The sequence below is a fragment of the Trichosurus vulpecula genome, chromosome 7 (genome assembly GCF_011100635.1).
Source record: "Trichosurus vulpecula isolate mTriVul1 chromosome 7, mTriVul1.pri, whole genome shotgun sequence".
Taxonomy (NCBI): domain Eukaryota; kingdom Metazoa; phylum Chordata; class Mammalia; order Diprotodontia; family Phalangeridae; genus Trichosurus; species Trichosurus vulpecula.
In genome coordinates this window covers 20,884,172-20,909,276 of record NC_050579.1, presented here as the reverse complement: position 1 = coordinate 20,909,276, position 25,105 = coordinate 20,884,172, and the positions used below count along the sequence as shown (strand labels likewise).

Here is a 25,105-nt window from a genome sequence, read left to right as displayed (position 1 = left end):
AAATCAGGGCATGAAGAGTCAGGCACGATTGAACAAAGAAATTGCCTTGCTAGTTTTCATTTATCTTTAGAAATGTCTAGTTTCTTTATTTTTCTCCTAATATTTTATTGGAAGAAATACAGGAGACAGAATGGTTCCTTGCATGGTGACTCAGCTGGATTCACTAGACATCAACAGGAGTGAGGCTGGCCATGTTCCAGAAGGCTGCAGGAATGCCAAAGTAACAGGGAACAAGGCAGAGGAACAAACAGGTGAACTGATAGAAAAGTACAATAAGACCATTACTAGGTTGACAGATGAGCTTACTCCCTGGAGCCTGGATTAAGCATATACCAAACTGATTATGATGAGTAAATGATGACAGGACATTTAGACTGATAAGCTGAGTAACTTTTAGAGAAGGGGTAAGGAGAAAGTGACTCCAGAAAGCATAAAGGAGATGGGAGCAGAGAGGAATGTAGCCTTCTGAATACAAAGTCCTGTATTCTAGGAGACTTTGGAATCTGAGTAAGGTCTTGCATAGCAAACAGCCTTATCTCAGCTTGGCAGTTTAGGGTCATAGGTTGTATCTAGAAATGACCTTGGAGAAAATGTTCTTTAGCAGATAAGAAAACTGAGGCCCGGAAAGATTGTGGCTCGTCCCAGGTCACACAGGAAGTGACTGAAGTCAGGACCCCTGACTCTCAATCTAGCACCCTTCTCAGAGTATGGCATTGTTCAGATGTTACCGAAAAGGTGAACTTTATAAAGCGGCACAGTCATCGTCAGGCACCTACAGCTAGTGCAGTGGTGACATAATCAAACTACTCAAACACATTCAGCTTTTCCCTTTTACTCCTAACCATGGAAAGCTACAATGAGGGAGACTCAGGAAGCTGCCGACTGGAAACAGGGAAGAACAGAGGGGGAAGAGTCAAGAATGCTGGTGATTTTGATGGGCAGAATGAAAGCGCCATTAAGAGAAACAAGGAAGTTGGGAAGTTAGCCAAGAAAGAAAAGAAGAGCCTTGAGATAGAGCCTTAGAGGATGACTAGACTTAGAGGGTAGGAGGAGGAAGGGGAGCTAGAAAAGAGACAGAGAAGCATCAGACAGAGAGGTAGGAGGAAAACCAGTGGAGAACAGTGAAACAGAAATCAAGGGAAGCCAGCGATGGAAGAGGGAGTGGGCAAGCTTCAAGTGTCACCAAAAGGTTGAGGAGGATGAAGGCTAAGAAGTCAATGGACTGGGCAACGGGGTCAGGACTGAGAGCCATAAGACTTTCATGGTAAAAGCATAAGGGATGAAAACTGCTGGATGGGTTTGGGGAACAGAGAATAGCCCTTGCAGGACCAAAAGGTCAAGTTAGGTCCAGATTGTGGGGGGCTTTGAATGCCAAATTAAGTTAGACTTAAGTATCGAGAGGCCATGGGTCACGACTGAGTGTCTTTGGGCAGGAATAAGATGTGATCATGGTAGATTGAGTAATGAGCTTGGAGCTGGGAAGAGTTGGATTCGAATCCTGTCTGATTCTCACTGGCTGTGTGATCCTGGACAGGCGGCTTAACCTTTCTGAGCCTCAGTTTTCCCATCTGTAAAATGGTGGAGTTGGACTTGAAGACTTCTGAGGTCCCTTCCAGCTCTAAAGCTATGATCTATGATCAGATATGTGCAGCAGGAGGATTAATATGACAGTGCAGGGTGGATTAAAGCAGAGAAAGACTGGGGGTCTGGAAAAAACAAGAGCCTGAGTTATGGTGGGAGTAACAGGAATGGAGGAGAGGTGTCTGATGCAAAGAGGTATTTTCAAAGGCAGAACTGCCAGGCCTTGGGGATTCCCTGGGTGTGGGTGGATGAGGCAGAGTTATGACTGACTCAATCAACAAGCATTTATGTTAATTATGTGTCAGGCACAAGAGACAAAAATATGCTGCACACAAGAGACACAAATACAAATACAAATATGCAACAGTCCCTTCCTCAAGGAACTTCCATTCTGCTTGGGAAGGGGTGGCAGTGAGCTCGGGTGACTAGAAGAACAATGATGCCACAAACACATGCAGGGAGGCCAGGAGGAGGGAAGGAAAAAGTGAAGACACGAGAGGGGTGTGGAGTCACCATGGGAGGGGACATCAAGAAAGAACTGAAGAAGAGGAGCAGGGAGAGGGACAGAAGAGTGGTCAGAAAGGTAGGCAGGAGGAGAATCAGATGAAGGCCTCATCACAGAGGCCAAGGAGGGAGACAATGTCCTGTGTGGAGGCAGTGAGTTGGGTAACATGGTAGTGCTTGCCCAAAGGGCATTCACTGAGTGTTCCAGAGAAAGGGCTTCCAGCCTAACTGCTACCATTATGTGACCTTGAGGTAAGGTAAGGCTTTGGTTTCTTCATCTATGAAATTAAAGCATTGCATGTGGTGATCTTTACAGGAACTTCTATCTTTTGATCTATGATTCTATGAGTTATTTCTAGCTCTAAAGTCTATGACTCTATGAGTTCAGTGTGTACTATAAGGGTACATTGGGCTGTATGAGACACTATGCGTTTGTGCCATGAGCCCCTCGGGGCTATGCCATAGTAGCAGCAACTTAAATTGGCTCATGGCCTCCACTCACTCACAGGTCCACATCACCTCTAACCCGGATCATCACAATAATCCAATTAGTCTCTCTGCCTCCAGTCTTTCCTCTCCCCAATCTAAACTTTACACAGTTACCAGTGATTTTCCTACCATTTGGATAGTCTCCACCTCCCCCACAGGCAGCAGAAATGACCCGGACCTGCTGGGATTCCTGGGAGTTCAAGTTTCTGCTTATCTCCCAGGGCAAGGAAACACTGCATGTTTTCGGGACTTGAGTAAGACTTAAAGAGGCTGACATTAAAGAGTATTTAAAAAGCCACATGAGAAGGGGGAGAGAGAGGGAAAGAAGGAGAAACAGAAAGACAGAGAAATGAAGGAAGAGGAGGAGGGATAGGAGGAGGAGGAGGAGGAGGGCTGGGTTGGTAGCAGTAGAAGAGAGGGCAAACAGTGGCAGTGGGTAATATGCTGCTTTGAGAGCCTGTATTGCTGGGAAAAGCAGAAGCGTTACAGGGAATTTAGAGGAGCCAACTGTTTTCATCCTCCTCCCTCCCCAGCCTTTGGCTGGGGGCAAATGGTGCCCATTTCTGAGCTTATTCATTTACTCTGCTGTCAGTTGTATTTTCTCCCCACCCCATTTTCCAATATTTTAGTTTTTTCCAATTACATGTAAAACAATTCTTAACATTCATTGTTTAAAAATTTGAGTTTCAAATTTTCTCCCTCATCTCCCCCCTCAATAAGAAGGCAAATAATTTGATATAGGTTGTACATATGCAGTCATGCAAAACATATTTCATATTAGTCATGCTGTGAAAGAAAAAAGACAAAACACATAAAATAAAAAAAAAGTCTGCTTTGATCTGTATTCAGACTCCATCAGTTCTTTCTCTGGAGGTGGAGAGCATTTTTCATCACAAATCCTTCAGGATTCTCTTGGATCGCCGTGCTGCTGAGAACAGTTAAGTCATTCACAGTTGATCATTGTACAGTATTGCTGTTACTATGTATAAGGTTCTCTTGGTTCTGCTTACTTTACTTTGCATCAGTTCATGTAAGTCTTTCCAGATTTTTCTGAAACCATCCTGCTGATTATTTTTTGCTGCACAATAGTATTCCATCATAATCATATACCACAACTTGTTCAGCTATCCCCTCAACTTCCAATTCTTTGCCACCACAGAAAAGAGCTGTTATATTTTGTACATATAGGTCCTTTCCATTTTTTAAAAATCTCTTTGGGATATAGACCTAGTAGTGGTATTGCTGGGTCAAAGGGTATCCACAATTTGCCCTTTGGCCATAGTTCCAAATTGCTCTCCAGAATGGTTGGATCAGTTCACAACTCAACCAACAGTGCATTACTGCTCCAGTTTTCCCACACCCCCTCCAACATTCATCATTTTCTATATTAAGCAATCTGATAAGTGTGAGGTGGTACCTCAGAGTTGTTTTAATTTGCATTTTCTTAATCAATAGTGATTTAGAGCATTTTTTTCCATATGAAAAATGCCTGTTCATATCCTTAGGCCATTTATCAATTGGGGAAGATTTGTATTCTTATAAATTTGGCTTAGTTCTCTATATATTTGAGAAATGAGGCCTTTATTAGAGAAACTTGCTGTAAAAAAATTTTCCCTCAGAAGCAGAAAATTGGGAGAAAATCTTGGCAACTAGTATCTCTGATAAAGGCCTCATCTCTAAAATATACAGGGAGCTAAGCCAAATATATAGGAATACAAGCCATTCCCCAATTGAGAAATGGTCAAAGGATATGAACAGGCAGTTTTCAGAGGAAGAAATTAAAGCTATCTACAGGCATATGGAAAAATGCTCTGGATCGCTGCTGATTAGAGAAATGCAAATCAAAACAACTCTTAGATACCACATCTCTCCTGTCAGATTGGCTAAAATAACAAATCAGGAGAATGATAAATGCTGGAAAGGATGTGGGGAAATTGGAACATTGTTGCATTGCTGGTGGAGTTGTGAGCTGATCCAGCCATTTTGGAGGGCGGTGTAGAACTATGCCCAAAGGGCTATAGAAATGTTCATACCCTTTGACCCAGTAATACCACTTCTAGGGTTGTATCCCAAAGAAATCACGCAAGCGGGAAAAGGACCCATATGTACAAGAATATTTATAGCAGCTCTCTTTGTGGTAGCCAAGAATTGGAAAGCAAAGGGATGCCCATCAATTGGGGAATGGCTGAACAAGCTGTGGTATATGAAGGTGATGGAATACTATTGTGCCATAAGAAATGGGGATGAAGCAGACTACATAACAACCTGGAAAAACCTACACGACATAATGCTGAGTGAGCGGAGCAGAGCCAGGAGAACGTTGTGCACAGCCACAGATATGTGGATTCCGTGAGGACCAACCCTGACATACTGCGCTTTTCTCAGCAACCTAAAGGGCAAGGACAACTCCAGGGGACTCACAATGGAGAATGCTATCTTCACTCAGAGAAAGAACTGCGAAGTTTGAATACAGACTGAGGCACACTACATGTTCGCCTTTTCTGCTTCTCTTTTGTTTTTGTTTTTGGGTTTTTTTTTTTTTTTGGTTCTGTTTCTTCTTTCTCATGATTCATTCCATTGGTCAAAATTCTTCTCCACGACCTGACTAGAGCATAAATTAATTCAATGCGAAGTTATACATGACAGTTATATGGGACTTCATGCCGTCTTGGGGAGGAAGTGGGGAGGGAGGGGAGAAAAACTGGAACTCAAAACTATGTAGAAACGTGTGTGGTAAACTAAAAATAAATAAAGAAATTAAAAAAAAAAAGAAAAAAAAATTTTCCCTCAGTTTTCTGCTTTTCTTTTAATCTTGGCTACCTTGGTTTTGTTTGTGCAAAACCTTTTTAATTTAATATAATCAAATTATCCATTTTATATCCTGTAATGCTCTCTTGTTCAGTGATAAATTCTCCCCGTATCCATAGACATGGCAAGTAAATGATTCTATTCTCCCCTAATTTGCTCATGGCCTCACCCTTTATGACTAAATCATGTGCCATTTTAACCTTCTCTTGATACACTGTATGGGATTATTTAGAGATAGATTTTGTATCTTACTTATTACTTGGATCTACATAAATACTTTCATGTCTGCTAATATGTGTACACGGGTAGCTAGGTGGCAGTGTACAGAGCACCAGGTTTGGAGTCAGGAAGACTCATCTTCCTGAGTTCAAATCCAGCTTTAGACACCTATTAGCTAAGTGACTGTGGGCAAGTCCCTTCACCCTGTTTGCCTCAACTGTAAAATAAGCTGGAGAAGGAAATGGCAAACTGCTCCAGCATCTTTGCCAAGAAAACCCCAAATAGGGTCACTAAGGGTCTGACACGACTGAAGAACAGCAAATATGTGTACATGTTGCTCCCCATAGAACGGAAGCTTCTTGAGGGCAGGGACTGTTTTTTTGCCTCTGCATCCCCAGGCTGAGTACAGTATGTGGCACATGGTAGGCTCTTCATAAATGCTTGTTGACCAAGAGTCTTCCAGCTGGAGGAAGAGGGTGTGGCCCCGTATTGATTATTTTTCAAGCAAATCTAATCTCTGAGTCAAGCCCTGGGCCCAGCTGTTCTGGAATCGCCTTCTTAGTGGTCACTGGGCTGCTCTGGCATACACATGGTACAATCTTCCAAAAGGCTGCAGTCCCCACCTTGGCCACTAGAGGACGTTTAGCCTGAAAGTATGCAGATGATTCCCCTTACTGGTTTTGGAATTTAAACTAGGGGATGATATTACAAATTGGAAATTTATAGATCTCACCCCAACCTTGAATCTGGAATCTCCTCTCTCAGCCCAGTGACAAAGGTACTTTGAATCTCAGCTAAAACTCCACGTTCTACAAGAAGCCTTTCCAATCCCTCTCAATTCTATAGCCTTTTCTCCTTCAGTTACTTCCCATTTAGCTGGTATATAACTTTATATGGGTAGTTATTCACATGTTTTCTCCTCTCATTAAAGTGTGAGCTTCTTGAGGGCAGGGACTGTATCCCTGCAATGCCTGGCACACAGCAGGTACTTAATAAATGTTTAGTGACTGACCAACTGTACTGCGGACACAGTTTATTGAACATAGTGAAAATGAAGGAAGTATGTTAGATGCTTCCACATGGAAGTTTCCTATTCCAAGCATATTCCCCAAACCCCCTCACCCTGTCAGATCTCTGGGGTGCTGATGGAATTGTTCTGAGACACCTATTCCTGCAGGTTGTGGAAAGGATCAAGGAAGGGCTTATGTTTTTGGGACTCCCAGAGGTCAATGATTACACCAAGATGTAAAAGAGGGAAGTGCCATATTCCCCTCCATCTCATTAGCAGACGTGCCAGCCCCTCTCATCTTAGTCTCTGGGCAGCAGGGAGATTCAGGAGAATCATGACTCATGGTCTTGACTCTTCTCCTCTGGTCCTGGTCATCAGCAGATAGATTCTCAGGCTGTGGCAGCTCACAGCTATCCAAAGTCGATTGCTGTAGTCCATTAATCCCCAATCACAGTCTGTTGCTGGAAGATGAAGCTCCAAATAGCAGCTGCTGGGCTCCCTCAGTTTAAGCAGGAAATCAGATCTCAAGCACTCAGGCCAATCCCAGAAGCCGCCCCTTCTCTGTGCCTGGCATGGCCACCAAGGTCATGGAAGGAAAAGAGATTTCCAGATGGGCATATTCGTTCAGTGCACAGATCTCTTCACTTCCTTGTCCTCCATCCTCCAGAGTGCCCAGTGGCATCTCACAAATTCAGTTGCATTTGTCTCCCCCTCAGTAGGGGCACTTCCAGGGCTCCTCAGGTTTCCAGAAGTGAAAGGAGATGTAGAATTCCAGGGAGAATTCTTGTATTCTGCCATCCATGTACAAGTGCCTCCCTCTGCATATAACTCTGCTTTCTCTTATCCTACTCTCACTGCTGACAAAGAACAGCTGTTCACTATCTTCTGTCTGATCCTGTTTTCATTTAACTTAGTCATTCCTTCCTGGAGTCAGTCTGAGGGTCTCTTAAGGCCTCTCTGTCTTGGGAAGACCTGCCTTATCTCACCAGCACCATCAGCCCTAATGAAAACATCTGCTTCCATTAGGGTAGGCAGATACTAAGACATGATTTGTACAGTCACAGAGAGACAGAAGCATCTGCTTCCCCACTGGCTTCCTGCCCTCTCCTCTTTGCCATAACCGGAGGGGAAGGATTGTGGTTTAATTAGGAGGCTTAGGAAGCTGACTGATCACTCCTCACCTTCTGCCCTCCCCACAGGGAATTCTTCACAATCCTCTCCCTGTTCTAGGACACTCAACAGACAAGAAAAAACCTACTCTGCCACCAGGCCAACCCCTTGGCTTCACTGTAGGATCAGCTGGGCAGAGGAATAAAAACCAAGGCCAGAACTGGCTCCTAGCTCACAACACACATTCCCATAGTACTGGCTTTTCGCCTGCACTTTCATTTCATCCCAACAAACCCATGAGATAAGGCAGGGGTTGTTGTCCCTGTTTTACAGAGGGGAAACTGAGGCCCAGAAGGTTAGGTGATTTGCCTGAGGTCACACAGCTATCACATGGGCAGAGAAACGAATTTAACTTAGGTCTTGGTCTTGCCTTTCCCGCCACACCTTCAGATTTTCATGACTGGTAAGAGGGAGATTTCCACAAAACAAACTCTCACCGGATTGGCTTTTACTCCTTTCACCTTTGAGCCAGTGAGAAAAATCTATTTGACTGTGAAAATCACTCTATCCTTCAGGAGGGAATGGAGGAACATCCAACAACCTCCAGGATTCATCCCAAGGGATCTAATGCCGGGAGCCTTTGGAGAGTCTGAGGTTGGTATTGTCGGATACAGCTGACAGGCGATCTAGACCTTTAAAGTAAATCCTGGTGGGAAATGTGAGCCCAGCTGTTGGTTTGCTCCTGCTACAAGGACTAGTTAGAATTCCCTAATCTCTTTATTATCGTGGATCATAGGAGCATAGATTTAGAGCTAGAAGGAAATGCACAGTGTTATCTAGTCCAACCCACTCATGATCCTTCTGGTTGCTTGTGCCTCCCCTCAGAGGCTATCTCTAGCTAGGTTGGGCAATGGATAGAATGATGAGCCTGGAGCCAGGAAGACCTGAGTTCAAATCTGGCCTCAGACACTTACTAGCTGTGTGACCTTCTGTGAACTGGAGATAAGATGATATTTGTGAAGTGCTCTGCCAACCTTAAAGGGCATATGCACACTAGCTACCACATTATTGCTGTTATTATCCTGTATATAACTTGTTTGTACAGAGTTGTTTGCATGTCATCTCCCCCATTAGCTCCCCAAGAGCAAGGACATTGTCTAGCATATAGTAGGTGCTTACTAAACGCTTATTGACTTTAATCCAATACCTTTGGGGCTTATTTTCTTAGATTCAAGGATGGTTGACATAGGGGAAGCTATCGGATGGAGGAGGGATGCTGCTGAACATGCCCTTTGAAAAGAAGCTGGTAATATTCATATCAGGTCACCAAGAAGGAGCCGGGGAGAAAGGGCTTGATCAAAGTGGGGCTTTAGGAGAGGAAGAATGTACTGATTTGTACAACTTAAGTGCTATATTTTCCCCTGACAGAATGATGTCCTCACTGAGTCTCAAATGTGCCATGTGCCACACTGGTCTGAATACAGACTGCACGTCGAAGGAAGATGGGGTCTCCTTGAAAGAGTCACGAAGGGATATGCTGAAAAATGACAGCGGTTACGGGCCATGCTCATGCTTTACGTGAGCCACTTTTGTGGGGTTTTGCACCAACAAGGCACTTCCTCACCTCCCTGGCTTTTCTCATACTGTCTCTAGCCTGCCTGGAATATATCTCCCTCCTTCCTTTCTCATCCTTCAAAGCCCACATCATTGTCATATTTACTTTTTTTAATCTGTGTACATGTTGTTTCTTCCCAAAGGATGTAAGGTCCTTGAGGACAAGAACTTTCACTTCTATCTCTGTCTCCCTAGTACCTAGAACAGAGTGTGACACATAGTAATGAAGGATGAGTATTTGTTGGTTTACAGGTCTAGGGAGACTTGGCCAGTGAGAGATCATACAAAGTACTTAAGAGAAATCTGAGGAGGGAAAGATCATACATCTTTGATTGATTGGGTTGATCAGGAAAGAATCTTAAGAGTTAGACTGGATCTCAAAGGTCCGTCTTGTCCAGAAGTTCCCAAACCTTTTCTCTGTCACGGCTCCATTGGGCAGTCTGGTCAAGCCGACAGACTCCTCAGGACGAGGTTTTGAAATGACTGAAGGGAATGCTAAATTTCAGTCAGAGGCCAGTGAAAATAAAGGTGTAATTCCTCCCCCCTGCCCCACCATGTTTTACAGATTCCCTGAAATCTATCCCCAGGCCCCTGGTGGGGGGTGAGGACCCATGAGTCCTGGGTCCCCTAGAATCCTTCATTTAGACCAACCTATAACTGAAATAAGACTTCCCTCTACAACACCCCTGACCAATGTTCATCCAGTGTCTCTAGTGAGGACGAGATTTGGGGCAGAAGCTGCAGGAATATGGTTTGGTTGCTGGAGTTAAAAATCACACCATCGATGGAATCTTGAGCTAACAATTTTTACTCTGTCAAAGGTCCAGTTAAAGTGAGTTTCCACCATCACACTGAAATCTTCCGCTCTCTGATCACACTTACCCTAGGCAGAGGTTTGTTCAAATTGGTTTGCTGCTCCACGCAATCCTGAATTTCAGTCTGTGAAGTAAGGCTGAACTTCATAAAGCTCCTTCTTTCACAGGCCTTAACATCTGTGAAAGTGTTAGTCCCTCCCAAGTTACTTTCTCAAGTATAAAAGGAACAGTCTCTTTCTCTGGGGCTGAGCATCAGAGTTCTGTGGGGTTCAGGTTAGCTCCTCTTACTTAGCTATCCCTGTATCGGAAAAGCCAGATTTGAACGTAGATCTTCCTGACTCCAGGTCCAGTATTCAACCCACTGCCCTGAAACTTTACTAGGTCATGGGCTAAGCCTATGGGAAGTTCTCCCTAAATACTTATTGTGGCTATGAGAAAAGCACTGATAAAACATAGCCAAAGAAGAGTGAGGCTAACTCAGAAGGCCTATTCAGATGGCTGAGGCCATTTTAGGGTTTTGTGGCAAACTCATAAGACTATGGGTATAGAACTGGAAGGGACCTCAGAGGCCACTGAGTCCAACTTCCCCATTTTACAGATGAGCACCTGGGGAGCCAAGAAATGAAGGGACTTGACCAAGGACACACAGCTAGAAAAGGGCCAACCTTCCTCTCATGCTTCACTGCCAATGTGAATGGCAGGGGTGGGGGGAGGGTGCAGTGATGTTTCCCAGGCCATGTTTCTGGTACAGGCCCTGATTTCATCTGGTCCAGGGGCTGTCCAGTGACAGGATTAGCCTGCCTAGGGTAGGATGTCCCAGGTGCTTGCTCTGAGGCCCACTTTCACACAGACAGACCATACTAGGGAGTGGAAATCAGGAAGGGAGAGGAGGAGGGAACTCTTCCTGAGAAATCCTCAGGCTGAGTGTGAGGCTATAAGGCACAGACAGAAACAATGGCCTCAGAACTGACCTGCTGCCCACCACCAGCCTGACCCTTATCACAGACACTCACTTGTATTAGGGTTCATCTGATGGCTAGGCTGTAAGGTTCAGAAGTCTGGTCAGTAAAGAATCCAGTTTGGCTGGAGTAGAGAGGGGTCATAATGCTAACATACAAACTCATCTTTAATGGCATTCCCATTGATAAACCATATCTGTTTCTGATGCTGAACTGTCTGACAGAGCCATGGATTTTGGTGGGAGAACTTTCTTTTCTGGGTTTTCTGTGGCTAGGGCTGCAGTGGGGAGGGGGGACAGGGGGCAGGCCACCCCTCTACAGGGGGGGCACTGGAACTTTGCTAACACTTCAGCACATGCCCTGGTGGCTTCCAAGCCAGATCCTCACTACAACCCAAAGAACAACCTTTGTATGTCCTGAGAATGGATTACTGGTCATAATCTCTCCTCTTTAGGCACAGCTAATCAGTCTCTCTAGTCTCTGGATAGAGACATTTCCCATAGACAGGCAACTTAGTTCAGGAAACAGTTCTATGAAAAGAGCACTGGACCTGGCTTCAGAGTCTGAGGTCTACTGGTTACCCTCAACCTGGTTTAGCTCCTCTGCAGAGATGGTTTTATTGGCCACTGCCCATGTTATAGCTCTTTGGAGCCACAGGTGAGAGCTGGGTGACAGGTGGGTGAGCAGCCCTAGAAAGGGCTCAGCAAGCCTTCCCACCAAAGGTGCTAGTCCTCCTGAGCACTCTAAACTCTTGTGTACATCATGATGGAGTGGAAAGAGCTTAGGACAGGAAGGAAGGAAGGAGACCTGGAGACCTCAGTTCCCTCTCGGCCCTACCTGTGTGGGGCCTTGGAAAAGTTTCTTTCCCAAGCTGGACCTCAGTTTTCTCAACCATAAAATGGGGGAGGGGGGAATATACCAGATGACCTCTAATTTCCTCTTTAGCTCCCAAATTCTTCAAGCCTTTGTGTATTATTGCTTGCTTTTCTCTCTATATTCTCGCTGTCTAGGACAGTGCCTGACATACAGTAAGCACTTAATAAATGCTTGTTGTGTTGGAAAAGTAACAATTCACCCTTCATTCATTTGTCACCTATTTACTGAGCACCTACTATGTGCAAGGAGCCATTCGAGGCACTTCGGGGTGCAGGGGATAGTTGCAAATAGTAATAAGACAAAGGAACTCACAGTTGATATGAGAGAGGAAGGGGTAAGACAAGCACCCAAACCACCACAGTAAGTGATCTAAACATGGTATGAACAAAGGATGGCAGGGATCCAGGAGGGCAGAGCGCGCCCAGTGTGGGGCAGGGGGGGCTTCAGGTCAGCCCAGAGCTGCTTCATCTATACATGGAGGGTCCTGTACCTTATGCCCTGTAGGGTCCCTTTCTACTCTTCATGGCGAAGGTGAAATGTGGGCTGGGTCTTGAAAAATAGATGGAGTTTTGACTGGAAGGTATGGGGCCAAGGGGCAGCATCAGCAAGGAGGCACAAAGAGGAGGGAGTTCAGGCCTTGTAAAGAATGGACCTAAAAAAACCTTATAAAAAGCAGACAGGAACTAAAAAATCCTGGGTGTCTGGAGCCTTCTAGTACAGCCACAAGCCATCTAGTACATTTTGGTCTCTCTTCACAGCATCATGAGCTCCACTAGAACTCAGCTTGCTAACCTTCTGATAGACCCTAGTCAATGTGAAAAAGTGCTATACCACATGTCCCAAAAGTCTTAGTGCAGTTTTCAGCTTTAATAAGCTTGCTTGTTTCCTTCCTTTCCTTCTTTTTCTTTCTTTTTTTCTTTTCTTTCTTTCTCTTCCTTCTTTAGCTTTAATAAGCTTTAAACTACACTAAGACTTTTGGGACAGCCTGTATTTAGCTTATTCTATTTTGAAGGCAAAGAAAGACATATTTCAGCTTTAAGAGATGCCCTCCAGAAATGATTATGGAACATTTTTTAAAAAGATTATATACTTAATGTGGTAAGATTCATTCATCCAGAAAGTTCATTTAAGCAGCATCTCTGCTTTTCTAATAATGCCAGGTGCGTGAGCCATTTTTACAACGGAACTAGAGGGAAAAGGTTTCTAACTGACTCTGCTTCCTACTATTAAACTGGATCTTTCAAATTGCTCTCGTAAAATAATCCTAGAGTCAGCATCTCATTGAGAGGCAGGTGTAACATTTCTAACATGACAATGGATAGAGAAAAAATTAAACCCACACTTCCCTTGAAGCTCTCTTGATAACAACAAAAGTACCATTAATTGGATCACAGTGTTTCCCTAGGCTATTATAATTAGAGGTAATACCAACTGAGGGAATTGTCCGGTGCTGAAAATCCCAGGGACGATGAGTTTAAGAACAAAATTGCAGCTTTTGAAAAGGCACGAACACACATGCTAACCGAGATTGACCTCTGGATTATAGTTGGAGTATAGTTCTCCTGGGTTTTCTTAGTAAGAGAAGGAATTCAGAAAATTAGACTGAAAGAATTATTTAACAAATTGACCAATTTTTTTTCTTTTTTTAAACCTAGACAGGGGATAGAAAATATAGGTATACAACCACATCCAGAGAAAGAATTATGGAGTCTGAATGCAGACCAAAGCATGCTACTTTCACTTTTTCTCTTGTTTTTTTTTTCTTTCTCATGGTTTTCCCCTTCTGTTCTGATTCTTCTTTCACAACATGACTAATGTGGAAATATGTTTAGCATGACTGCACATGTATAACCTATACCAGGTTGCTTGCTGTTTTGGGGAGAGGGGAGGGGAGGGAGGGAGGGAAAAAATTTGGAAATCAACATTTTACAAAAATGAATACTGAAAATTATCTTTACATGTAATTGGAAAAAAATAAAATACTATTAAGGGGAAAAAGAAAGAAATATAGGCATATGCCAATGGGCATCAATCAGTTTCATGGCACTGGTAAAACGATGTTACAGAGAGCAGTTGGCTTTACTGTCACACTTATGCCTCAAACAATCAATAAACAATAAGTAAATGTTTATTGACTGATGCCTCTCCAGTTGACCTCAATATTCTGCATTAGCGATAGAAGTTGTGCTGGATGAGATCTAAGAGGCCTTGAAACTCTAAGATTCTCTAATTCTGTAGGGAAATATGCATCAGGCACTAAGCACGTTTAAATTAAAAAGAAACCCTACTCAGCCTCCTACAAAAGACACAGAAGTCCTGTCACTTACAAGGGTGTCGTTTCCAAGCAGACATTGACGTGAGCTTTGACTTTCAGATGCTTATGAATTTGAGAACTGCAGGCCTGTCGAAAAGTTCCCAGGTAGACCTCTCCAGGCACTATCTCTATAGGGTATGGCTCAAATGCATCCAGTTCCTGCAGAGGGAGAAGGAAAGGGCTGACTTGTGGATGAACCAGAAAACAGTCTTTCCATTTGTTTTTATGCAGCTCTTTAGGACTGCATGTGGGATCTGGACAGGCAGGTATGCCTCCTTTCTTATCAGGTGTTTGTACCTGTCTCTTGTAAGGGAATACTCAAACTTGCCTGCAGTAGCTCAGAGACATATGGAAAGCCATACAGCAGGCAAAGGGGGCTGTCCAGCTGCAGAGAATTAAGAAGGATGCCAAAGGGGAGGGAGGGTGTGCCCAAAGGTTGGCTGCCTGCAGCAGATTGGGAGAACCTGTTTATTTCCCTGTACGTCTCTCTGCTTGTTGCCTGGTGCTGGTACCAACCCTGCTTTTGCTCTGAAAACTTCTTTTTGCTCCTGGCCTCTTGACTTGGCAAATTGTATCCTGGTTATTGGCTGGCTTGTTGCATGACCCTTCTAACCCCTAAATGGTATGGAGTGTGCTAGAGCTAACTTTCACAGGGACAGCAGACTGTTGGAATTTTCAGTGTGAGCATCCACACCTTGGAAATAGCAAAAACTGTAAATTGGGACTTGATTTACTGCTTTGTGGATAGTCTAAACTTAAGAAAGTGATGGAGAGAATGTGAATAATGCAGATTAAACTTCCATATATGGCATGCATATTTTTTTTCAGAGAGCTAGTTGTTAAACGTTTACCAGCATGTCCCTGAATGCAGAGGTATTTCTTGGCTTCAACCTTCCCTTGTTCCTTGGCTAGGAAGGCTTCAACCTATATCAGAGACCTTTCTTGGCTTCAGACCACAATAGTCCTATTCCTGACCAGAAAGACCAGAGTTTTCAGCTTAGTTGTGGTCCACTGTCCCACCTGGCTTCATCTCTTCCAGAAGTGAGAGGAATACTTTTTTTAAAAGTAATTTTCTAATTGATGTTTTCTGTTTCTTACATTACCGCAGTATCCCATGTGTTCCTCATCTTTTTCTTCTCCAAGAGCCATCCCCTATGACAAATAGTGGGATGGGGTGTTTTTTTTGTTTTTAAGAAAGGAAAAACAGCCAGCATGACATTGAGGAAGTCTGAAAACATGTGCCGTGAACAACACATGTGGGCCTCCTGCTTCCACCAAGGGGTGGGTTAGCGCCTTCTCACGGTTTTATTCGGATCCCATTTGGTCCTTTTAATTTTGTTACGTTGACTTTTGATGTTGCAGTGCATCATCCTTCTTTCCATTTACGCTGTTGCAGTTACTGCGCATATTGTCCTCTTGGCTCTGCTGACTTCACTTTGCATCAGTTCATATAGCTTTTTCCATGCTTCTCTGTATTCATCACATACATTTTCTTACAGCACAACAATACTGCATCACATTTAAGTACTACAATTTGTTTAGCCATTCCCTGATCAATGGGCATCGACTTTGCTTCCAATGCACGCACACAAAATAAATGCTGCCATAAATATTTCAGAGTAGATGGGCATTTTTTTCTTATTGATTGCTTCCTTGGGTATAAGCACAGTAATAAAGTCACTGGTTCAAAGGGTATGGACATTTTAGTCATTTTATTTTCATAATTCCAAATTGCTTTCCAAAATGGTTGTACCCACAATGTATTAGTGTGCCTACTGGCCCACAACCCCACTCCCTTCCCTCCTGCCCTTCCCGTCCCCCCCTCGCCACCTCCGCTCTCAGCATTGACTGTTGCCAATTTTTGTCATTTTTGCCAGTTGGCGGGGTGTGAGGTAAAACCTCAGGGTCATTTGGATTTGCATTTCTATTATTATTAGTGATCTGGAGCATTTTTTTTCATGTGGCTATGAATCCTTTCCAGTTCTTCTTTTGAGAACTGTCTGTTCATACTCTTTGACCATTTATCCATTGGGGAATGGAAGGAATACTCTTAAGAGAAAAAGCATATCACAATGGAATTCAGTCAGGGCCAGTGCCTTTTTGGGGGGGGGTTACTTACTTGAAGGTGTAGTACCCCATTTTGTTTGGTTACCTTCCTCCTTTGTTATCTGGTAAAACCGGTTTTTCCACATGGATAAGAGAACAAAAGGTGCCTTTAAAGACCAGAAGATTATAGATCTAGAGTCATCTGGTACAAACCCCCATTTCACAGATAAGGAAACTGAGGCCCAAAGGGGTTAATGATTTGTCCAAGGTCAGATTCCCAAGATGGCTCCAGGACCTGTAATTTTGCAAGTTCAGTGGTCTTCCACTGTACCCAACCCACTGGATCTGAGAGACCTGGAGCCTCCAACTTCATAGGTGGAGAAGACACTGGGAGTGGCCACTAGCCAATCCCCATCACTAAGTTTTTGGAAGTTTGTGACTCTGAAAAAGTTAAGGGTAACTCCAGAGAGGATGGGTCTGGGTCATAGCTGCAACCAAGTTAATGGAGCCATTTCTCTAGGTCAGTGAGCAGCAAGATTAAGGGAGATAATCCCCAAGCAATGAGACACATGGTGCCTTCAGCAGCAGGGGATGAGCAGAGCTGACTGACAGGAATGGGAGAAAGAGCCAACACAGTCCCTGCAGGGCAGAGTGGTGGCCACACCTGGGGGGCTGCAGGAGAGTAACTGGTCACTGAAACTACTCACTGAAAACAAAAGAGGAATAAAATGAGTCCCTGGTGACAGCAGATCAGACACTATCAGTCTGTGGACGCGGAGTGTGAGAGGGGTAAGAGGATGTCCTCTAGTGTGCCCATCCCTGTGTGGTCATCTGTGGGCATGGCCATAGGCTCCACTAAGCACAAGAGCAGCTCGAGGCAGGGAGCTAGTGGGCCTTGCTAAGATCTGTCTCTTGTTTCCATGTTATCAAGCAGCTTAGGGCTGGGGATGGGCTCCAGCCAGGGAGGAGGTGAATGATCAGTCATAGGCACAGCTGGTTGCCCTCTGCCAATAGTATCACAAAGGATCTCAGGTCCGGCACATTTTTAGGTCACGTACGTCATTCAGTGGGTAGGAGGGCATGGAAATGTCCCTTAAACCAGGAAAGGGACCACTGGAATTGAATGCCATTTTAAAAGTTTGACAATAAGGGATAGAATAGACTTTCTCTCTCGATGAGGCGACATGCCAGTTCAGTTCATAGGATAAAATCACTGAGTCAGAAGGAGCCCTGGAGACCAGCTGGGTCAGGAGCTCTTAACCTTTGTGTGGGTGCCCTAGACCCCTCTAACAGTTTGGGGAAGCCTACAGACCAAACCTTCGCAGAATAATGTTTTTATATAATTGGAGGAAATGCTAAAGTTCAGTTAGATGCTGGTGAAAATAAAGATGCCATTTTTTTTATCCGAGTTCAAAGAACCCTTTAAATCTATTCATGGATCTCTTGGGGAGTTTGTCAATCCAGGGTAAGAAATCTCAATCTAGGTCAGCCTTCTCCTTTTATAGACTCCGAGAAGTTCAGTGATTTGCCCAGGACACAGGGTGTGGCTTCTAATAAATGTGCATTAATGAATAAATGGATGGCCAAAAACATGTGTGTGAAGGCAAGGCTAGCTATCAAGCCATTTGGCTCAGTTCCTTCATTTGTTACAGAAGGGTATCAGGCTATCTAGGCTCGGAGATCCAACACACACATTCTCTGATTCCGCCTGCCTCAATCTCACAATGCTCAGGCCACTACAATACCCCAAAGGGGCCTGTAGGCCACCAGTCCCAAAACTTATTGCAGAAAACTCAAGGGCCTGCTCCTAACCCCAAAATATGAAGAATATGAACATTGTAGACCCCCCCCCCCACCACCATTGTGGCAGTCTGAGCCATTATTAAGGAACAGTGACTCACAGGTACAATTGGTTAAGTCGAGACACACCACTATTGACACAAAACACAGCTGGCCCTCCATGGGGACAGTTCTGCTAGCAGTCCATCCTCAGCTTAGAAGTTCCAATTACATTTGTCTAATACTCTGAGGGATCTTGAATTTTATTAGGGCACATGCTCTCTCCACTTACAGAGGTTACAAGCCCTCCAGGCCTGTTCATCCTGTGTGATTGTTGTCTGCATGAGATTAAAGGTTTGGGGCCGGAAGGAACCTTTGAGGCCATTGAGTCCAACCCCCTTGATCTATAGATGAGGAATGAAGGCCCAGAGAATTTGCATGACTCAGTTGCGGTCACATAGGAACTAAGTAGCAGAGCCAAGATTTGAACTCAGGCTCTCTGACTCTGAAGCCTTTACCTTTCCTTCATACCTCACTGCTTCCACAGTGTGTATGCAACATGCTAAAGATGTTCCTCTGGCTTTTAGGATATGTTGTGGTTGCCACTTGGCCTATTCATCTGCTATCTCTCACTGAAGGAAGTGTGTCCTAAGAATATGTTATAATTCTATAAGACTTTAAGACAGATGTTAACTATGGAGATAATGTTCAGCAATCTGAATACTGACATCAAGCAGGGGGAAAAACAAGGAAACATACAGTCATGTAAGGGAGATGCACCGCAGAGAGTCAAAATAAAAGAATGAGTCCTTGATGACTGTGAGATTCTTCAGATGCTCCTATTTGCAGATGACTGACTGACAGCATTGTCAGAGAATTTTACAGTCTCTTTGGTGAAACTGACACCATTGCAAATGAGCTTAGTTCAGCCATCCACAGCTGAAAAACAAAGTGGATGCAAAATGTGTGCATAAAGTCTACTGTGTGTGTGTGTGTGTGTGTGTGTGTGTGTGTGTGTGCGTGTCTGTGTCTGTGTCTGTGTGCATACTTTAGATTCTACAGAAGAACGATGCTCTGGGATAGGTACTGGACCTGTGATTTCACTGGTGTAGGGTGCCCCCAGTGAAGAACTTCCTCAATCAATGTAGGTAGGCTCCTTCTCTGGAACTTTGTCTTAGGGAGTTGCCTAGAAAAGGCTAAGTGACTTGTCTATTTATGTGTCAGAGTTGAGATATGAACACAGGTCTTCCTGGTTCCAAGAGCAGTTCTCTATGCACTAGGCTGAAACAATTCTAACAGGGTGGGTTCAGAATTAAATAGGAAGAAGGGAGCTGGCTGGATCACATTTGGGAAACTGTACATCATGTTTCTTAATTTGTTGTATTACAAACTTAATAACTAACCACAAAAACAATCTAGCAACCTTCCAAAATATGGAATAAAATCTTATATAAAATCTGTTTAACTCAGTAGAGCCAATGAACGAACAGACAACAAACAGGCAACAAATGTTTTTGTTTCACATCCCCTTCCAGGTCTGGCTATCGTTCTGTTGTGTTTTATTTCTTACATTTTTTTTTTTGCTTTGTACAGTTATGGTTGGTGTATATAGTTTTGTCCTGATCTGTCCTTGCTTTTCATTGCTTCATGTGGATCTTCCAATATGTCCTCGTGTGTCCCTTGCTGATAATTTTTATGGTATCATACTCCATTAAATTAAAGTACTACAATTCATTCAGCCATTTTCTAATCAGTAGAGATGGAGGTTATAGGTTGTTCCCATTTGGGGGACTAGTTTTGCAGTATTGTATTTCAGAAAATCTCAGCTTTTGGTAGCTTTCTCTCTCTTTAACAGGCCCTAGCCATGCCCCTCCTCTCTTAACTGGTGCCTCCTCCCTTTTCTGAATTCCATCTCCCACACAAGCTTACTGCTTGACACCTCTACCCGTGACATCAGAAGCAGAAAGACAATTAGACACATATTAGGGAGATCTGATCCTCTTTGGCATCCCTGAGCTGCCCTGAAATATGGATGGCACAAGACCCAGATGTTCCACATGTCAATGTGGTGAGAAAGTGTTGCTATTAGCCAAATCCTGAGAGAAGCCCCTCATGGGAGCACCGGCACCTGCTGGCCAGAGGCCCTCTGGCCATACTCTGGTCGTGTCCTCTCTCTGCTCTACCTGTTCCTCCTGTGGGAGTTTCAGAGGCTGCTGCCCTAGGTGTGGATTTGTCGACTGCTGCTCCAGTTTAGGAGTTGGATCCAGCTTTATTGACCCTTCCTCCCCATCTCTGTTCCCAGCCTCAAGTGCCTTCTATTAAGCCCCACAGTCATAAATATACCAAATACATGCATACACATGCTAATAAATGAGTAAATGAATAAATGGAGAGATGGGAAGATGCTAAGATGAAAAGATGCCCAGCAACTCCTGTGGAGAAGGAGTCAGCCATCCCCACCAACTGCCAACCAACTGCCACTCACAGGACAGACAAGCCAATGGGAGGCATCATGGGCCAGGCAAGCCACACCACTACCACCAGGACTGCTATCCCCCTCAGACCTTGGCGGACAGCCCAAGACCCTTGAGAATAGCCATGCCTGCAGCCCAGTGCCCTCAGCCATCATCCTGAGAAATAGCCCCTGTGAAGATGCAGCCTGGACATACTCCTGTAGGGGCTATGGCCACAGCCACTGAAGACCCAGAGAGGAAAAGTCTTGTCACCCAAGGCCTTGGGCCTGTCCAATGGTTCAGCATCAGAAAATGCTAGGATTTCACCAGTGGGCATGACCTTGAGGAAAAGGCCTGACCATCAGCTTTGCTGTTGCACCCTAAGAATCATGGGACTTTTCTCTGACTTGCAGCTGAAGCCCATGTGTCATCTCTTCTATTAGAATGTGACCTCCTGGTGAGTAGGGAGCATCCCTGCTATTTCTCCCCTAGTGCTTGTATCCCCAGTGCTTTGGTATGTTTATTCATAAAGGGTCTATGGTTGTCAGTATGGGCTGGCTCATCTCACCCATCGGAGAAGCCCCTGCTGTAGACCCCTCCCCCAATAGCTCTGAAAATTTTTGTACAGATAGATCCCTTTTTATGGCAGTTTTAAGATAAAGTGGTAACAAGCACATAATTTTCACTGGTCCCAAACTGTCACTACTGGAAAAGCCTCTCTCTTTAATAACAGTATTCTCGAAATGATGCTGTGTTGGATGTCTCCAGTAAGGGAACACAATGACATGAGGAGAGCAGCTCAGTTAGTGGACAAGCACTGGATCCCAGTGACTTCTAGCCACACCACTTACCTACTATGTGACCTTGGCCAAGCCACTCTTTGCTCTGAGCCTCCTTTGAGGGCTTGTTTATAAAGATCTCATTCTGTTTCCAATCTTGGGATTGTCTGGCCTTGGTTCTAGTCTTGGCTCATTCTACTCTATGGGGCTGTTTTCTCTGTAAAATGACCAGGTCCCTAGGGCCTTTATAGATTTAGAGATGGAAGGGACTGGAGACCATCTAATCCAGTCCCCACTATATAGGGGAGGAAGCCCAGAAGTGAGGTCGTACAGATGACAAAACTTGGATTCAAGCCTGGGCCTGCCAACCTCAGATGCTAAACCTCTGATTCTAGGAATTGGGTTATGGGGAAGCTCCCCCTCTTCCCACCTTACCTGAGGCATCCAGAAAATCTTCTGTGTCCTGAAGAAATGATAGGAAGCTGAGAAACGTTCATAACCCCCATTCAGGATATAGACAGGGTAGCGAGTATACTCCGCCAAGACCTTGGCACCCTCTATGGCAGCCCCCATCACAACATTGTCTAAAGGAACAAAGACCCAAGGCAAGAGAGAATCAATCCTACTTCTTTTCTTACCCTATTTTACCCTATTCTTGTACAAGCTGTGAACAGGTGATTGTGATACACGAACTCTAATCTATGAAGACTGAGCATATGGTCCAAATTGCTAATAGCAAGCAAAAGGCAAATTCAAGCAATTCTAGGGTGCTACCTTGCATTGGGCAGACTGACAGAGAAAGAAGAAAGGGCTGCAGGACAACCAGGCCCACTGTTGCGTGGTGAAAGCTATCTGGACCGTGCCCCCAAATTACTGATTCACGCTTACAATATGATCCTTCGACCCAGCTTCTAATAGGTCTGTTTCTAGAGGTACCTGACAGTGCCAAAGTGGAGGGAGCACTAGGCCTGGAGTCAGGAAGAAATGGGTTCAAATATGACACTTACTGTCCAGCCCTGGGCAAAAATCACTGAACCTCTGCCTGCCTCAGTTTCCTCCCAGGGTTGTTATGAGCATTAAATGAATAATATTTGTAAAGTGCATTGCAAAACTTCTCAAAGTACTATATAAATGCTAACTATTATTATTAACCTAAAGAGCTCAAAGAAAGAGGAAAAAGACCTATGTGAACAAAAATATTTCTAGCACCATTATCTATAGCAGCTCCAAAACTGGAAATTAAGGGGTGCCCTCCCATTAGGGAAAGACAAGACTAATAATGGTATATGAATTCAACAGAATATTACTGTGCCCTAAGAAAGGATGACATGGACAATGTCAGAGCAAACTGGGAGATTCCTGTGAACTGACGCAGAGCGAAGTGAGCAGAACCAGGAGAATGATTTATAGAAGGATGACATTTTAAAGAACTCTGATCAATGCAGCGAGAAGGCAGGAGTCCAGAAAGCTGGAGCTGTCAGAGATGGCATGGCCTCAAGATGCAGAACAAGGCAGACATTCTGGGAGGTGGTCAATGTGGGGATCTGCTTTACTGGGCCATGCATACTTGTTCTGAAGATTAAGTTTTTGGATTTTCTTTCATTGTTCAATTGGTGTGTGTGTGTGTGATAATAAATTCTAGTAAAAAAAATAAGTAAGTTTTAAAACAGCCCGCTGTGTCACAAATTTTAAAAGACAGTGCATGTGATTTACTGTTATAATCAAATACAATTTAATCACAAAGTTAATCTGATCCATTTTTAATGATGTGGATAACTAGTACTATACTAGGGGAGAAAGTAATAAGCATTTATTATATGCCAACTATGTGCCAGGCACTCTGCCAAGTACTTTACTAATATTTTATGTTCACCAGAACTCTGTGTGGCGTTATCCTCATTTTACAGTTAAGGAAACTGAAGCAAGTCGAGGTGAGGTGACTTGCCCAGGGTCCCACAGCTAGGAAGTGTCTGAGGCTGGATTTGAACTCAGGTCTTCCTGCCTCTAGGCCCAGCACCCTATCTATTGTGCCACCTAGCTGGCAATCAGGAGAACCTGGCCAGGAACTTGACAAAATAACTACAAACGAGCATTTCTTTTATTCAGCCACAATTTCTGGGGTCCGAGGGCAGTGTTAAAGTGAAAATATTTGGGCACCAGTCTGCTGGAAATGATTTTATTTAAGCCAGTCTCTTAGTCATTTCTGGCTTGCAGAGATTTCCCCATGCTCACCTAACATGTCTCCACCTCAGGATAACTGTAGATAACATTTATAGAAACCTTAAGGAAGAAAACGAAGACAGTGACAAGACAGTTCTGGGTTAACATTCAGAATGATAATCTAGAGGGACCTTCCCTGAGATCTTTATCAGAATCTGTACTGAATAGAAGCACCAGGTGGAGAGGGTGCCACCCCATCAATGGAAGCAGACACTGCCTTGGGGTGGGTCCTTCAGGGCTAGACAAGGCAAATGTTCTTATCACCCTTAATCTATTTCCCTAAGAAAGCCCGTGGCTTTTGCTCTGCTCACTTTCTAAAAGTTAAAATTTGGAAAGAGTTTTAGGCTGGGGAAATACTATTGCTTAACATTTCTAAAGGAACTAAGAAGGAGGTCCACTGCCTTACTCCACGAGAGACATGTGTCCAAATGTCATCTATAATGTTGGAGGCCTGAATGAGTCTTGTGCTTCCCTATACATGTGAGCCACAGACTGTGTGCTCAGACAGCCATCCTCTATCCAGACACCATCACCTTCAAAGGAAAGGAAACCTCGGGGGACCTTGAGGGGTCGTGGTCTCCAGGCCTGTGCCAAGAGATAATTGGTCATGTGCTGCTGCAGCACTGTCTGGGGGGTTGGGCAGCACTGGCCAGGGGGGTGCAGGCAGAGATCGGGGCCCCAAGCAGCACTGCTGGGCAGACTCAGGACCCCTAGATACTGCTAACTTTCACAACAGAACCCCTGAGGAACAGACCCCCCAGCTCCCTGATTTCCTTGACCAGTGCTGGGGCCACAGCATGAACTGTGAGCTGGTTTGACTGGTTTGGCCTGGAGACCGAGATTGCCAAAGGCTTTTAATGCCTCCAAACTGAAGAATTCCCATGGGGAGCTTCTGAAAGGCTAGAGCTCTGCTTGAGGAGGAAGAGCAGAGACTGATGCTGCCATGGTCCATTGGGAGGGGATGAGAGGCTGAATGAGAGGGTGACCAGGCGAGTGTGAATAAGGGGATGGATTCGAGAGATACTGTGGAAGTGGAATCAACCAGATTTGGCGACTGACTGACTAGGGAACGTCTGGAAGAGGTGAGAGTTAAGGGAGACTGGCAGGGTGGTGGTACGTTCAACAGACACAGAGAAGCTTGGAGGAGGAGTAGGTTTTAATAGGGGTTGTTGTAGTTCAGGTGTTTTTCAGTCCTGTCCCACTCTCTGCGACCCCATTTGGGGTTTTCTTGGCAGAGATACTGGAGCGCTTTACCATTTCCTTCTCCAGCTCACTTTATAGATGAGGAAACTGAGGCAAGCAGGGTTAAACAACGTACCCAGGGTCATCCAGCTAGGAAGTGGCTGAGGCTGGGAATACAGGACTGAAAATCAAGAGAGGGAAAACTGGAAAGCAGTCTGGGAGAAATGAAGCTTAGATCAACATTGTTCTACATTCTAACCTTAACCCTAATTCTTATCATTGCAAGCTCCAAATGGATACGACCTAGACATGCAAGGTCACATCACAAAAAAGAAGGGAATGGAAGGA

General features: G+C 44.4%; 1 protein-coding gene across 2 annotated transcripts in view; it reads right to left on the bottom strand.

Annotated features, from left to right (window-relative positions):
- The window catches only part of STYXL1 (serine/threonine/tyrosine interacting like 1), a 57,527-nt gene that overhangs the window by 21,343 nt on the left and 11,079 nt on the right, over positions 1-25,105 (bottom strand). The window contains exons 4-5 of one of the 2 annotated variants that reach the window (XM_036769149.1): positions 21,791-21,939; positions 14,312-14,457 (exon numbers count right to left, since the gene is read on the bottom strand). In XM_036769149.1, coding sequence (XP_036625044.1) covers positions 14,312-14,457; positions 21,791-21,939 — 295 coding nt within the window. The remainder of the gene's footprint in view (positions 1-14,311; positions 14,458-21,790; positions 21,940-25,105) is intronic. The other variant, XM_036769150.1, reaches the window with a different exon arrangement.